The sequence below is a fragment of the Pangasianodon hypophthalmus genome, chromosome 22 (assembly GCF_027358585.1).
Source record: "Pangasianodon hypophthalmus isolate fPanHyp1 chromosome 22, fPanHyp1.pri, whole genome shotgun sequence".
Classification (NCBI taxonomy): domain Eukaryota; kingdom Metazoa; phylum Chordata; class Actinopteri; order Siluriformes; family Pangasiidae; genus Pangasianodon; species Pangasianodon hypophthalmus.
In genome coordinates this window covers 5,326,591-5,340,669 of record NC_069731.1, presented here as the reverse complement: position 1 = coordinate 5,340,669, position 14,079 = coordinate 5,326,591, and the positions used below count along the sequence as shown (strand labels likewise).

The window sequence follows — 14,079 nt, the reverse complement described above, 5'->3', positions numbered from 1 at the left end:
TACATATTAAGTATTTTATTAAAATATGTATAAAAACAGGATAAAATATATATGCATACATATTGATCATGATAAATATGCATATGCTGTCTGTATAATTAAACAATAAATGTTTATAGTCATACATTTTCATACATACAGGGATATATTTTTGCATTAACTGGCAGTGGTGATGTGTACCCTGGTAAGAAGGAGATCCCTCAGTCCACAGCAGGTAACCGAGAGAAAAGTAGCTGTTTCTCTGAAAAGCTTAAACAGCAGCAGCTTTCACCTGAGATTGGATAAAAGAAGAATACCTGGAGTATGTATTACGACGGCACACACTCAGAGTATTGGAAAAGTGTGCAAACGTGAGCAAAGAGCAATTTGTCCAGTTTTAAATCTCTGATTTCCACAGAGTTGTCTAGAAGCCTTGATGTGTCTGTGGTTTTGACATGATTAGAACACACTACATGTGTGTGTAAATATGTGTGTATATGTGCACGATCATGTCTGATGGTAGTGATGATAGTGATGATGATGGTGATGCTCGTGGTGGTGATGATGCTCATGCCGTTGCACCATGGGCACCACAAATCCTGTGGCGTGTGTGTGTTCCCGATCAGGCGACTGTGGTATGTGTTTACTCTGCGTTCTGGACTTCAGCCTCTTGCTGTGGCTGTGTTGCAAGGGGTGCTGGGAGTGTGTGTGCAGCTGAGGCTGGCTCTGCTGGGGCAGGTGGTACACGTCCTGCCCACCGTGATGCCCGTAACACTTGCTGGCTCTCGTCGGGGTGGTTCCGCCCACTTTCGACACCCCTTTAGAGGGTCTGGTGGGGTGGAGGGCGCGAGAGGCGCAGTGATCGCTGATGAGCTGTGAACGGCGCTGCTGGGAGTGCGAGTCCGGCTCGTGGGAGCGAGAGCGGCTCTGAGAGTGAGACGGACGGGATAAATGATCCTGATGCACTGTAGGGGGCACTGTGGCTGAGATAGAAAGAGAGAGAAAAGAGGCATTGGTTTAATGCTCATGAACTATGAAAATTCCGGTATAATCTGTTACAATTTTTATATCTTATGAATATAATGATAGATTTAACAGCATTTTGTTTTGGTCTGTAATACAAATTGTGTAATATAATTTTGTTTGGTTTTAGTGTACTATAATAATCCTACTATTAATAATCACATTAAATATTCAATATTGCTTGCAACCACAAGATGGTGCTACAGGTTTGACATGAGCAGGGCAGCAGGGTCACAATGAAATGTCTCAAATCATAAGCATCTTTCTATCAAACACTTGTTTGGGACACAACCGTAATCTACTCTCACTCACTTTCAAATCTGGAGGTGTAGTTCTCGATGCCAGCCAGGTCCAAGTAGTGATTCCTTCTCTCTGTGTTCTCATCCACGCAGTAATGATTCCTCTCCAGAGAGTCCCTGAAAAAAAAAACTCTTCTTTACTCTGTGTGTGTGTGTGTGTGTGTGTGTGTGTATTTACAGACTCTCTGGACTTAAGAACCACACAGAATGAACAGAATGAATGCTTCACACACACTTCAGTACTACAACCAACACTGTTTTGACTATGACACCACCCAAGAATAAACACAGTGTCATGGTGACAGTTTAGCTGTCAATCAGAAATGTTCTACAAACAGTCCAGCCTGCATCAGCATCAGGAGCAAAACTGGTAGACATTAGGTGAGATTGCATCCAAACATTTTTCTCCTTCTTTTCTCGTAAATTTATGTGAATTTCTGAAGAGGCACTAAAAGAAAATGTCACAGTTCTGCATCAACAAAAGGGCGCCAGTGAAACACATTACATTGTCTATGTCCAAAGCCACGTTCTGCATTTAGCCTGATAAACTTGATAAACATTCTGATAGCTACAGCCATCTTCCCAACCAACACACATTAGACCAGATGGTCTGAGTAACTGTGTCCAAATTCATGAATGGAAATCACACTACTTTAGTGTTTAAATCAGGGTCATTCAGCTAATATTTCTAAAGGTCCGGTTACATAAAATTCATTTCTTACAAAGGACCAGATTAGCAACTAACATGACTGAATGCTGAGACCAGTTGCATTTTAGTGATTAGTTGATGGCTATAAATAACACCATTTTAAATAGATACGTTTTGTTTGCTAGCAGTGCTTCACTTTACCACTTTGACTGGCGCCACATCTGTTTTGAATTTGACGCAGGGAGAATAAATGGACTTCTTTGTCTGGTCATCTTTAAACATTCTGTTTTCGTTGTTGACTTTTTCCGTACAAGTTATGTTGTCAGTCCAGATCAGAGAGGGTAAATAAAATGAAAAATCTATAATGTGAAACCTCTTCCTCTTGTGACCTAATGTTTCTATCCCTATAGCTAGTCTCTGGGCTGATGAGCTGCCTTCAGATAAATCATTTACATAGAATACATGTGATGGGATAAACTACAATGCTGTATCATTTTTCGAAAAATTGCGGTTTTTATACGTTTATCGGTGCTGCTGCAATAATTTTCAAGTCAAGGTCCAGTGAAAAACTGCTGGTTCTGCATCTGGCCTGCAGTCCACCAGTCCACATTCCACAACTCCTACTTTAGATGCTTAAAGAAAACCCAGATCTCCAGCGGTGTCTGACCTCATGTGTGTAGAGTGGCGTTTGTCTCCCCCGCGCACCTCTTCCTGCTGTGTGGGGTCCACACGGCTACAGCTCCAGTCTCTTTCTGAGATGAGAGGAGAAAGAAGTAAACACTCATCACACTGGCTCTTAAACCCCTCGACACAAAGCCAATGCAGGAAAATGTGTGTGTGTGTTGTATAAACACTGCGACCCAAGGCTAACCCTCCTGCCTCTGTCGATCAAGCAGTAATACATTTCAGCTCATTTAAAGTTCAATGTCAGTAGCTACATGCGTACCTGTCCCGCTGTGTGTGGTGTGTTCTCTCCGCCGGGGGCTGGGCTCAGGTGTAACAGTCAGCTTCACACGCAGCGTTTTGCTCTTACTGTGGCACGACTGGTTTACTGAGGCGTCCACTACATCGTAGATAGTGTGCATCAGACTGGACATGTCCTGAGGAATTATACACATTAATATTACTGTATTTAAAAAAAATTGTCCTTGAACAGCTCTGTGCTTTGGATAAAAAACAGTTATCAAATGAATAATTAAGGAATAAAATACTTGGTGGGTGCTGTTGTAAGAAAATAATCAACAATGATTATTTTCCTTAAACAGCACTCTCCTAAGTGTTTTCTTCATCTTATACCACACCAATATTGCAACAAGTACAATTTTTATAAATGTGTCCTTCATTTATTAATGAATGACACATTTATGACTTTGTGGAACGCCTGCAAAACAAGTTAGTTCCTGTTATCACTTACATTATAGCTGCTATAAACAGTCGTTCCCTCATCAGCCTCTCTTTTTTCCTCTCTCATGAAGTTAGTATCATGTTACCGAGAAACCGGAAAACTGCTCTGTCCTGAAGACTTTCCCATGTTTCCCATGAGAACTTACTGACTGTTACAAAGCGCTGACACTGGAGACTCCTTCCATAAATGTTAAATAACATCTCCTTACAGAAAACCTCACCATATCAACGATTATACTTTGTTCTTTGTTAAATAACAGCACTTACATAACAGCACATTTTCCATTATTTATTAATTGGTCTTAAATTACGTGGAGCGTCCACCATATGTATAAGCTGTGTACTACAGAAACGAGAGTGTATTGAAATAAACGCATTAATATAAACCTGTGATTTGTCTTGAAGCTGGAAATTAATCAACACCTTCCGGCAAATCAGATTTGAGTATTCAACAGCGCTGGGGTGTAAATAAAAACACATATTTGTCTTCAAGACTGTATGAAAGCTCCTTAAATGTAAAAGATGAGCGGGATCTCACCTCTTTGGTCACTTTGCCACTGTTGTCAAAGTCATAGAGGGTGAAGACCCACTCCTGCCTGTTATCATCCTCAACGGACACGTCACACTCCAGCTCCTGTTACACACAAACACACACATGCAGGTGGCACTCAAATGAGAACCTGTTCTAAATATTGTGACAGATTTTCAACTCCTTGTTTTTCAGTTCTTAAAGAGGAATACATTTCTGAAGAGCTCTTAAACTCTGATTCGCCATTTTATTATAGAGGATACAACATGGAGGAGGGAAAGGGGGTGGGGGCGTGGTGGGTTGTGGCAGTCCCAGTCCAATTTTCATTTACGGCCTTTTGGCAGACTCTGTTTATTAACTTGCCTGTAATGAGGAAACATTTGGAATGCAGACATGCACAGGACCGACAGAGAGAAAGCTCCCTTACAGAGAAAAAAGGGTTTTTGTATGTTTTAAAACAGGAGAGTGAAATTATATCTCTGTCACTGAGCGTATACTTACTACTTTGATGTGAAACATAGTATATATTTTATTACTATGCTGCTGTACAATCATGTGCAATCTTCAGCAATTCTGTGTTTGTGTATGTGTGTGTGTGTGTGTGTGTGTGCTCTTACATTCAGACTGATGCGTTTCCTTGCTTTATTGCTCTCTCTCTCTCCTTCCTCACTGTTCACAAACTGCAAGGAGCTCTCACAGCCCTCCGCCTTCTCAGGAGGCAGGACCACTACACACACACACACACACACACACACACACACACACACACACACACACACACAAAATCACACCACACCCCATGCACATTGTTAAACAATTACACCAATTAAACTATTATAAACTATTAGATGAAATGAGAAGTGAATTAGGGCTGGGCAGTATAACAATATAACATCAATATTATGATAAATGCTGTTGCAGTGCCGTTACTAGGGCGTTACTAGAGCGTTTGATTTAAACAATAAATTTATGTAACTGTCAAAAAACACACAATAATTTCAAACACTAATAGTTTGATTTCTTGATTTTATCACAATGCCTTTAATTGATGATCATGTTTTTACATGTTTTTGCGATATATGATTTTTCGCATAATTACACTTGGATGGAAACCTAACTAGCCTGCAGAGGAATCAATTCAGTGAAGTGAAGTGTGTATGTGTGTACATACCCTCTAGGGGGCAGTGGTGGTCTCCAAACTGTCCATCCTTAAACTCACAGTTGTCTAAGTCCTAAAAGAAAGAGAGAGAGAGCGAGAGAGAGAGAGAGAGAGAGAGAGAGAGAGAGAGAACTTTAGTGAAGCAAAGATGACACACTGCACATCTGTCTGCTTATTATGTTTCTGTGTGTGTGTGTGTGTGTGTGTGTGTCTGTGTTCACATCTCTTCTGTAGGAGTGGACATTACGGCAAAAAAAAATACCATATTACAATTACCTGAATACATTTCTACAATATTATCAGGGCTGTCAGAACACAGATCTCTGGTTGAATTTTATTCAGACATTCATATCAACGTATTTGAAAGACAGAAATCCACATTCAAAGCTTCCCTGTGTTATACTTTCAGCCTCTCAGTGATAATGACTGTCCTATGCTTATCCCAGGACTCCTTTTCATGATCTGATCCCATTTTACAACACATTCATTACTGTTTCCTTTTTCTCCCCATGACTGCATCCGTGAGTTATAATCCCACTACCTGGTGTCAGCAGGAAGAGGATTCCATTTTCAGGGTTCAGGGTTCCATTTTCAGTCTAGTTCCTCTCAAGATGCCTTCCTCACCCTATGTACATGTTACATGCTAAGCTCTGTACTGGCTCAGCTGGCAGATTAGCAAAGAAATCTTACTGTACTAAAGCTACGTACACTCACCAGAGGCACCAACAATCTCTGCTACTTCATTCCAAGTGTTATTTTTTTCATAATGTCTCTATACGCGTTTAAAGAGAGGTCATGTACGACAGGATAAGATGAAATCACGGTTATAAGTTTGTCTTTCTCGTGTCAAACAGTAAATGGGAACTAAATGTAGGTAGGAGCTAAACTTGTGAGTGGGAAACTGAAGAACCCATAGGACTGGTAAATGGAATCATTCAAGTTAATCGTTTGGATTTGTCGCTTTACCATGTTATAAAGCCATAATTTGCATAAACCTGAGAAAACTCAATTCAAATGTCACGTGTGATTGAAATGGTTACTTGTCTCATTGTCGTTAGCTGGTGTAAACGTTGGGTGAGGGAGTTTTTCTTCCCTGCTGTCTCCGCTGGCTTGCTCATTAGGGATCTAGATCTACATCCTGTCAAAGTCACTGAGATCATGGCATGGTTGTTGCTGCCATGCGGGCTGGTTTGAGTGTTTCAGAAACTGCTGACTGGTTGCCAGACTGGTTCAACCCGACAGAAAGACTACAGTAACACAAATACCCACTCTTTACAACCGTGGTGAGCAGGAAAGCAGAACAAAGAGACGAAATTTTCAACACCTTGTGGAATCCACGCTACAAAGAACTGAAGCCGTTCTGATAGTAAAGAGGGGGGATCCTACTCAGCATTTATAAGTATTTGTATAAAATTCATAATAACGAGACTGGTGAGAATGGTGTTAATAAAGTAATCTGAATTTAATTTAAAGTAATTTAAATTTTAATTTGGTTGGGGGAATCTGGTTGGGGGGACAGGACTCAGAAAGATGTGGTGTACTAATAATACTGAGATGATGTACTAGAACCTTGAAATAATGAATTGTGGAATGCTCTGTGGTATTAGTGCTCGATTTAAGGTATTAGTACACCAACAGTAACTACAGGTAGTTCATAATTTGAGATGCAAACACACACAAGAGACTTTCCAGTGTCGTTAATCATTAATGTTTTCAGTCTAAACAATCACAAAGGGCACAATAAGGACATAATTTCCATAGTTATTTCAACTTTTAAGCTGTGTGTATGTGTGTGTATTGCTGAATGACTGTGTATATGGCTGTAAAATCAGTGGAAAATTCTTCCTCAGTGAGATGGAAGTGATTAAAAGTTAGGAGCTCTTCAGGGAAAGATGGCAGAAACCAGAGAAATGGAGATCGTCTGTCATGCAGCTCATCAGGAAAAGCTGTGCCACAAAAATGCAAAACCACACACACCAACTCACGAATACCGACCTGTTCGGCGTTACAAGAAAAAAAAAAGCAGACTGCTGTAAATCCAAGGAACACACACACACACACACATACACACACACCTGGACTTATGTTTATGGCAGACAAACTGAAATCTTCACTGAATGTGCTTTAGAGAGATCAAGGAGACGGACACTTTGTGCTCGAAGATAGAGATACTTCACTCCCTTTCTGTGAATCTTATAAAAGACTGATCAACTTTATGAACAGTAAAGTGAAATATCGGCCATGTTGAGGGAAAAAAGCAATGTTCAGGCTGATAGAGAGAATATGAAGAAAGCAAGTCTGAAGAACAACTCTACAGAGGATCTAGCAGAGATCAGAGATCAAGGGTCACAGGTCATCGATGGGGTACTGAGTGAGGAAGAAAGGACATTTGGGACTAAAAGGAAGACAAAGGATCAAGTTTGTAAAAATTAAAAAAACATTCAAAGTGCAGAATGCCAATACTTGAAGGACCAAAATCACCATGGTTATGAGACCACCTAATGGGTTTATGTATTCTGTTTGTTTATTTATGGACAAGATACTGTTCAGAGTCTCTTCCTGTTATTCAGCTACACTATTTGCTTTGGCAGTAATGTGACAAAGCACTGTCAAATTTGACTGGTGAGAGAGGACAACAGACAGAAATCGCAGGACAGAAGCAAAGAGTAAGAGCAAAGAGTAAGATAAGTCAGTGTGAAACAATGAAAGAAGAAGGGAAATGCTTGAAAAGAGAGAAAAAAGATTGGAACTGATAGAAAGGAACAGATGAAAAGATTAAAGCAAAAGAGGGAATGGTAGAGCAAAAAACAATAAAGAGGTACTGAGAGAAACAGAAAGAACGTTACAGCATGTCGCCAGGTGTTTTATTCCTCTTCTACCACAGCAATTTGCCAACAATTATGATTTTATTTATTAAAGTGACTTGGTACTATAGAAACGATAACGTATTTGAATGTGTGCATTAATATAAACCTGCACTACTGTCAGAGCTGCTGTTAGGAAAAATTAATCAACACCTTCTGACCAATCAGATTCGAGAATTCAACAGCACTGTGGTATAATGTGATTCATCATATAACCCATTCAGGTTTTTCTTATAATACACATACATCAGAGTAGACATGGCACTTCAACCATAAACCCCATCAACAATGTGCTGTCCATATGTTTAATTAAGAGCAGAGAAAAACAAACCCTAATTCCAGTATAGATCTGCGTCTAATAACCTTGAAAGCTTCTGGTTTAACTAAACAACAGATCCAGCAAGAAAACGAGCAACATTAACGAAACCACACACAACAAACAAACCAACATGTGCGACACTGTGCGTTTACGAGAAATGATGGATGTTAGAGAAGCCATCTGGAGGCAAAGCAGCAAATTCTTCTTCAGTTTGTTATTGAAACATGACATGAAACGCAATAGGCTTGTATTCACTTCAACAGAAACTGAGCGATTATTTTACGCTGAGACCAGAGAAGCGTTTTTCCCACACACACACACTCCTTTCTCTCTCCCACAGTTAAAGCATGATGGAGTGTGATGTTATAGGAAAATAATCAATGTTGTGGTGTGATGCAGTTTCACGCAAAGTGGAGTTACTGTTACCACCCTGTAGTTGATTGTTTTCCAATGACAGCACATCCACAAGTGTTCAATTCCTCTTATATCATAACAATACTAAAGATTTTTTTATTTATTAAGGAATGTCGTGTCATTTAAAACAATCTGTTTATACTTATACAGTTGTGAAAACACTTACACTTGTTATTATTACTTATGTTAAAAAAGCTATAAATAGTCACTTTCTTAATAAAACCACAAAAAACCCAGCTTGTCTGCTACCAAGAAAGCACAAACTCCTCTCTCTTGAAAACTGTCTGTTACAAAGCACTGACACTGGAGACTCCTTCCGAAAATGTTAAACAAACATGTCCTTACAGAAAGCTTCACCATAACAATGATTGTTTTTTGTTAAATAACATTTTTTTCTCTGTTCAGCTGTTACTATAAAAATGATTTTCTGTATACACCTGTGATTTGCCTTGCTGTCAGAGCTGCTGTTATAGAAAATTAATCAACGTCTTTTGTTCAATCAGAATCCAGTGATGTAAGTATGCTTGATTGGCACAATTAACTTCTTCATACAGTGTATAAAGTATAACATGCAACAAAGACGAGACACGTAAAAGAGGAACGATGGCAAAAGAGATATTAACGATAAAAAGATATGTAAGAGATGCCTGGGCCTGTCTGTTGGGGTATTTTCACTAGACAAAAGAAAGTGGAAAAAAACAAATTTGTGATCTAAATAGACACCAGAAAATAGTTAGTAAACCTGAAAGGGAGAAAAGCGTAGAAGTGCAGAATAAAATCTCGTCTCTAATCACACACTATGTACTGTACTACTAGTGAGTGTTACAATGGTTGTTAATATTTTATAGAATTTGTCCATCCCTGTATACTTTTACATAAGAAAACAACTTACTACATATAATTCACACAGAATGTGATGCGACTGAACAATCTTCCAAAGAGAAAAAAGAGAGGCTGGTGAGGGAACAGCTGCTATAACATAAATGATAACAGGAAGTAATTTGTTTCATGGATGTTCCAAAACATTAAATAGAAAAATAGTACAATGTGATGTCTTTAATAAATTCAATCTTCAGGATGGGGACAGTAACTCCACTCTGCCCTGGGATCCATCGCACCATCTCATAATTGATTGTTTTCCTATAACAGCATGCCCTTACATATATAAGGACATTGTGATAATCTTTTTGGCCATACCACCCACTACTACTACACTATACATTCAGACTTTTATGTATTTTAGAAAAATTCCAGGTTGATGAATTCTAGCTGGAGTAGACGCCTCTAATTGCTCAGCATGCGGCTTCGTGTGGTTGACGTAATTAACAGCACCTATAAAGCACCTCATATCTCCAAATAAAAGCATTACAGCATACACACAAACACACACTTACACATATATTGTTCTCTCTCCCTTTTATGACTCACTGTAAACATGTTTTTCATATCTACACATAATCAAATACAGCAGGAAGTTTGCAGGATGTTTGCTGATGTCTCAGTTATGTTCACCTGGCTCAAATCTCAGATTTTTGCAGGATGAGGAAAATTCACGCACATCCATATGTGTGCGAGTGCACAACCACTCGCACAAGGTTGAAAGTTAAAAGTGTCTTTTAGATTCTGTTCAAATAGAAAGTAATTTAACTATTTAGAAGTTTGTCCAGACTTTCGATGTTGAGATGGAACCAATAATCAGTGATGGTAGTTACTTTTCATTAATCAAACAGAGTTGAACAGAACTGAAGAATGTGCTGGCGAAGAAAGTCAAGGCTCTTGCTGGACGTCGAAGGGACGCCAGAATGATGAAAAGAAAACACAAAGAAATCCCGTGATCCAGTGACCTGTAACAGGAGAGGCGGTGAAGCCGTCTCAGTTACACAGGAAACTCAGCCCCGACTCAAAACCAGATGTGTTTGAGTTGAAGACAAGAAATGGGGTGTGGTTTTAGAGACTAAGGGGGAAAAAACTAGAACATGAAAAAACAATCATAGTCTTGCACTAAATTTAAGTAACCGCTGCCACTGAATCTATTACTAACCTGCAGATTTATCATTTATCAGATTTATTACTTTAAATGAATTTGGCCAAAATATAAGCAGCAGTGCGGATTTGAAATAGATTAACTGTTATGTTGCCATTCTGAAAGCTAATACATGCTAAAATTTGACATTCACACACAGGACATCTACATAAATTACAGCATCAGACTGATATATTGGTTGATTGATTATTACTGTTTCAGTGAATTATTGATAGGGCTGGGCGATATGACAAAAATATCATTTCATGATTCACAAAGAGATTTCTACCTTACGTAATCTGTATTATGTTTTTGGAAAGGTGAATAAATTGCCAGCAATACTGTAGTGTTGCCAAAAAAAGTTATCATTTTACAATTTTAAAGATTAGGAAAATAATTAATATCACATCAGCAGCTTCCAAGCAGTTTGTAATTATTTTTTAATAAAAAAAAAAAAAAAATCAGAAAAGCGTAACAATTAATCACAAGATCTATATAATACATGGTGTGGCATGTTGTTGTAGGAAAATAACCAATGCTGGGGTGGCACTTTATTCCTCTTACACCACAGAAATTTATCAATAATTACAATTCTTCTTTTTATTAAAGAACATCACCCCTTTCCCATGGCAGAAACTTACAGACTGTCATGATCTTTTCTGACTGTATAATATTACATTTGCAAATATTATAGTTTACATGAATCTTATCTCCTTTAGATCGGTATTAATATCAGTGCTCATACTGGTCAGGCCCTACTCTAAACTAAAGTCAGTCTAATACCTATAAACAAAAGGCCACAGTGCTGGTTGCACACACAGCATTGTTTTTTCACCCTGAGGTCAAAAGTGCGGGAGAACTTTGTCTTGGCAGCACATAAAGCACTCAGGAAGCTCTTTGGTCACACTGAAACAACAGCTGCGCAGAGAGCGGGGGTCGCAGAGGAGCTGGAGACTCAGTCCTGCCTTTTGAAGTTCCACTAAGCCCTAAATCAGGGCGTCATCTGTTCACGGCTGGACACACACACACACACGCGTCATTGCCAGCTTTGTTCATATATCAGATTGCCGCAGCATACTCGCTTGTGTCCTAACCTGAGTGCTTGTGTAACAATCCGTTGAGAAGGAGACAAGGCAAGCTGAGAGCTTTGTGTGTCCTTCATTTCAGCCGTAGTTCCTGTCTGCATCATATTGAGAGCGAGTGAGTCCAGCTCCAACTTGGTGAATGAAAATCTCTCCCAGATGTTAGGGGCCCCTTTAAGAGCCCTTTAGCCCCTTCTCCTTGCACACTCCAAAAATAAATGTACCATACTCTTATCCGAAGCAAGAGCAACACTGCAAACCATTTTAAAGGACCACCTTTAAACCTGATTGCTGAAGAAGTGAAAAACCCCACATGCAAGCCACTTAAACACATCAGATCACGACCACTGACTTTTAGCTGTTAGGTTTGTACCAAATTTGGGGTTATTCCAAAGTTTTCAGGTGTCATTTCCGAAAAGTGTAGTTTTAAGGTGTCGTTTCAGAAAAGCGTAGTTTTCAGGTGTCGTTTCTGAAAAGCTTAGTTTTCAGGTGTCGTTTCAGAAAAGCGTAGTTTTCAGGTGTCGTTTCAGAAAAGTGTAGTTTTCAGGTGTCGTTTCTGAAAAGCTTAGTTTTCAGGTGTCGTTTCTGAAAAGCTTAGTTTTCAGGTGTCGTTTCAGAAAAGCTTAGTTTTCAGGTGTCGTTTCAGAAAAGCGTAGTTTTCAGGTGTCGTTTCAGAAAAGCGTAGTTTTCACGTCCTTCCACAAAAGTGTAGTTTTAAGCTGTAGGAAAAATCATAAACATTATGGCTAAACCCCAATTCTGAGGTAGATCTTTCAACTGTATTTTTCGTACATTAGATCACGATGTGTGTACTTTTTTCTATTATATCTTTTATCCGTTATCCTTTATACTTCTTATAAAAAGATTCTAATTCTAAATCATAACAGTTACCAATCTCTCGAAAAATCATATTTTCCAAACATGTCTATTCCAACTCGCTCAAAGCCAAAACACTAGAGATTTTGTATCATTAGAAACAATAGAAGCGTAAACAACATGCAGAGCTTTGAAATATGTGTTTATGTCTCAGAGCTCTGTGTGTTTATCAGAGGCGAGCAACGTGTCTACAATACCTTTTACTCAGTAGAGAGACTGCATGATGTTCACAGAAATAGTATGGCATTATATTGCTTACATTTCTCACAGTGATTGTGATATATTTTACAGTATATCAAAACAAACTGAACCTGTGATGCTAAACACAAGACCTCTAGCACTGCTGACGAATAATGTAGCTAAATTTATACTTTATTTTATGCCACAATCATGTGTTACATTTGTAATTCAAGCTGCTGCCAGTTTTCATATACATAAGCCTGCAGTGAATTATGGGTAATAGTTTTATTGTATTCAACAGGAATGGTTCAGTGCATCCAAAAAATATTAATTCATTTCAAATATTACATCTGCTTGAGTCTCATGTTTTGGGTCTAGTGGTTGAGGATAAGAGGTTGGGAGGAGTCACCCTTGTTCATTGCGACCTACCTATACGGGTCGTAACAATGTGGTCTTTCAGCCGCAGAGAACAAAACGGTACACTCATCACTCAGGTATGAAAAAAAGACTTCTTAGAAATTATACGACTGTTCTAGTGCTGGTGCCACAGTGGTACAAAGGGTACTGTTGCTGCCTCACAGCTCCAGGGTCCCAGGTTTGATCCTGAGCTCGAGTTACCTTCTGTGTGGAGTTTCTGTGCTCCCTGTGTCTGTGTGGTTTCCTCTGGGTTGTTCAGAATCTTCCCCCATCTCCAAAACATGTTATTAGGGTAACTGGCTACTCTAAATTACCCGTGGGTGTGAAAGTGTGTGTGTGGTGCCCTGTCCTAGACTGTCGTCCGACTGAGGGTGAATTCCTGCCTCATACACAGTGATTGGGGAATGGGCTCCAGGTCCACTGCAGCCCTGACCAGGATAAAGTGCTTACTGAAGATGAATGAATGAATTTTAAAACTTTCTAGGGCTTTTAAGACTGACTAATATTGTAGTAAGAACACCAGATAGGCATAACAGCATTTGAGAGCTCAGTCTTCTGGATTGGCACTGCTTGTATTTCGGTATGGAGCTGGTTGAGGGAATTACAGAAAATGTTTGTAAAATTTCAGCTGTTTAAGAGTCAAACAGTCATGTAATAATATGTGGGATTTTCCTGACACACAACATAAAAATAACTTTCTCAGTCATATGCACAAACTGTTCCTCTGTCCATGTTTGAAACAGCTGACACCCCCCCTCTGTCCCTGTCCTCAGTGAGTTGTGATGTTCAGTCCTGTTTGGACCCTGCGGCGGTCCAAAACTTGCAGTGTGTGAGCTGTGAAGTTCCTCTGATGGGTCCGAGG

General features: G+C 39.3%; 1 protein-coding gene across 1 annotated transcript in view; it reads right to left on the bottom strand.

The window, feature by feature from the left end:
- Positions 1 to 14,079, bottom strand: part of nkd2b (NKD inhibitor of WNT signaling pathway 2b) — a 29,809-nt gene continuing 15,730 nt past the window's right edge. Inside the window, exons 4-10 of the mRNA XM_026923906.3 lie at positions 5,055 to 5,115; positions 4,501 to 4,610; positions 3,893 to 3,988; positions 2,897 to 3,050; positions 2,618 to 2,702; positions 1,315 to 1,418; positions 1 to 962 (exon numbers count right to left, since the gene is read on the bottom strand). Of these exons, the coding sequence (XP_026779707.1) occupies positions 487 to 962; positions 1,315 to 1,418; positions 2,618 to 2,702; positions 2,897 to 3,050; positions 3,893 to 3,988; positions 4,501 to 4,610; positions 5,055 to 5,115 (1,086 nt within the window). The 3' untranslated portion in view covers positions 1 to 486. The remainder of the gene's footprint in view (positions 963 to 1,314; positions 1,419 to 2,617; positions 2,703 to 2,896; positions 3,051 to 3,892; positions 3,989 to 4,500; positions 4,611 to 5,054; positions 5,116 to 14,079) is intronic.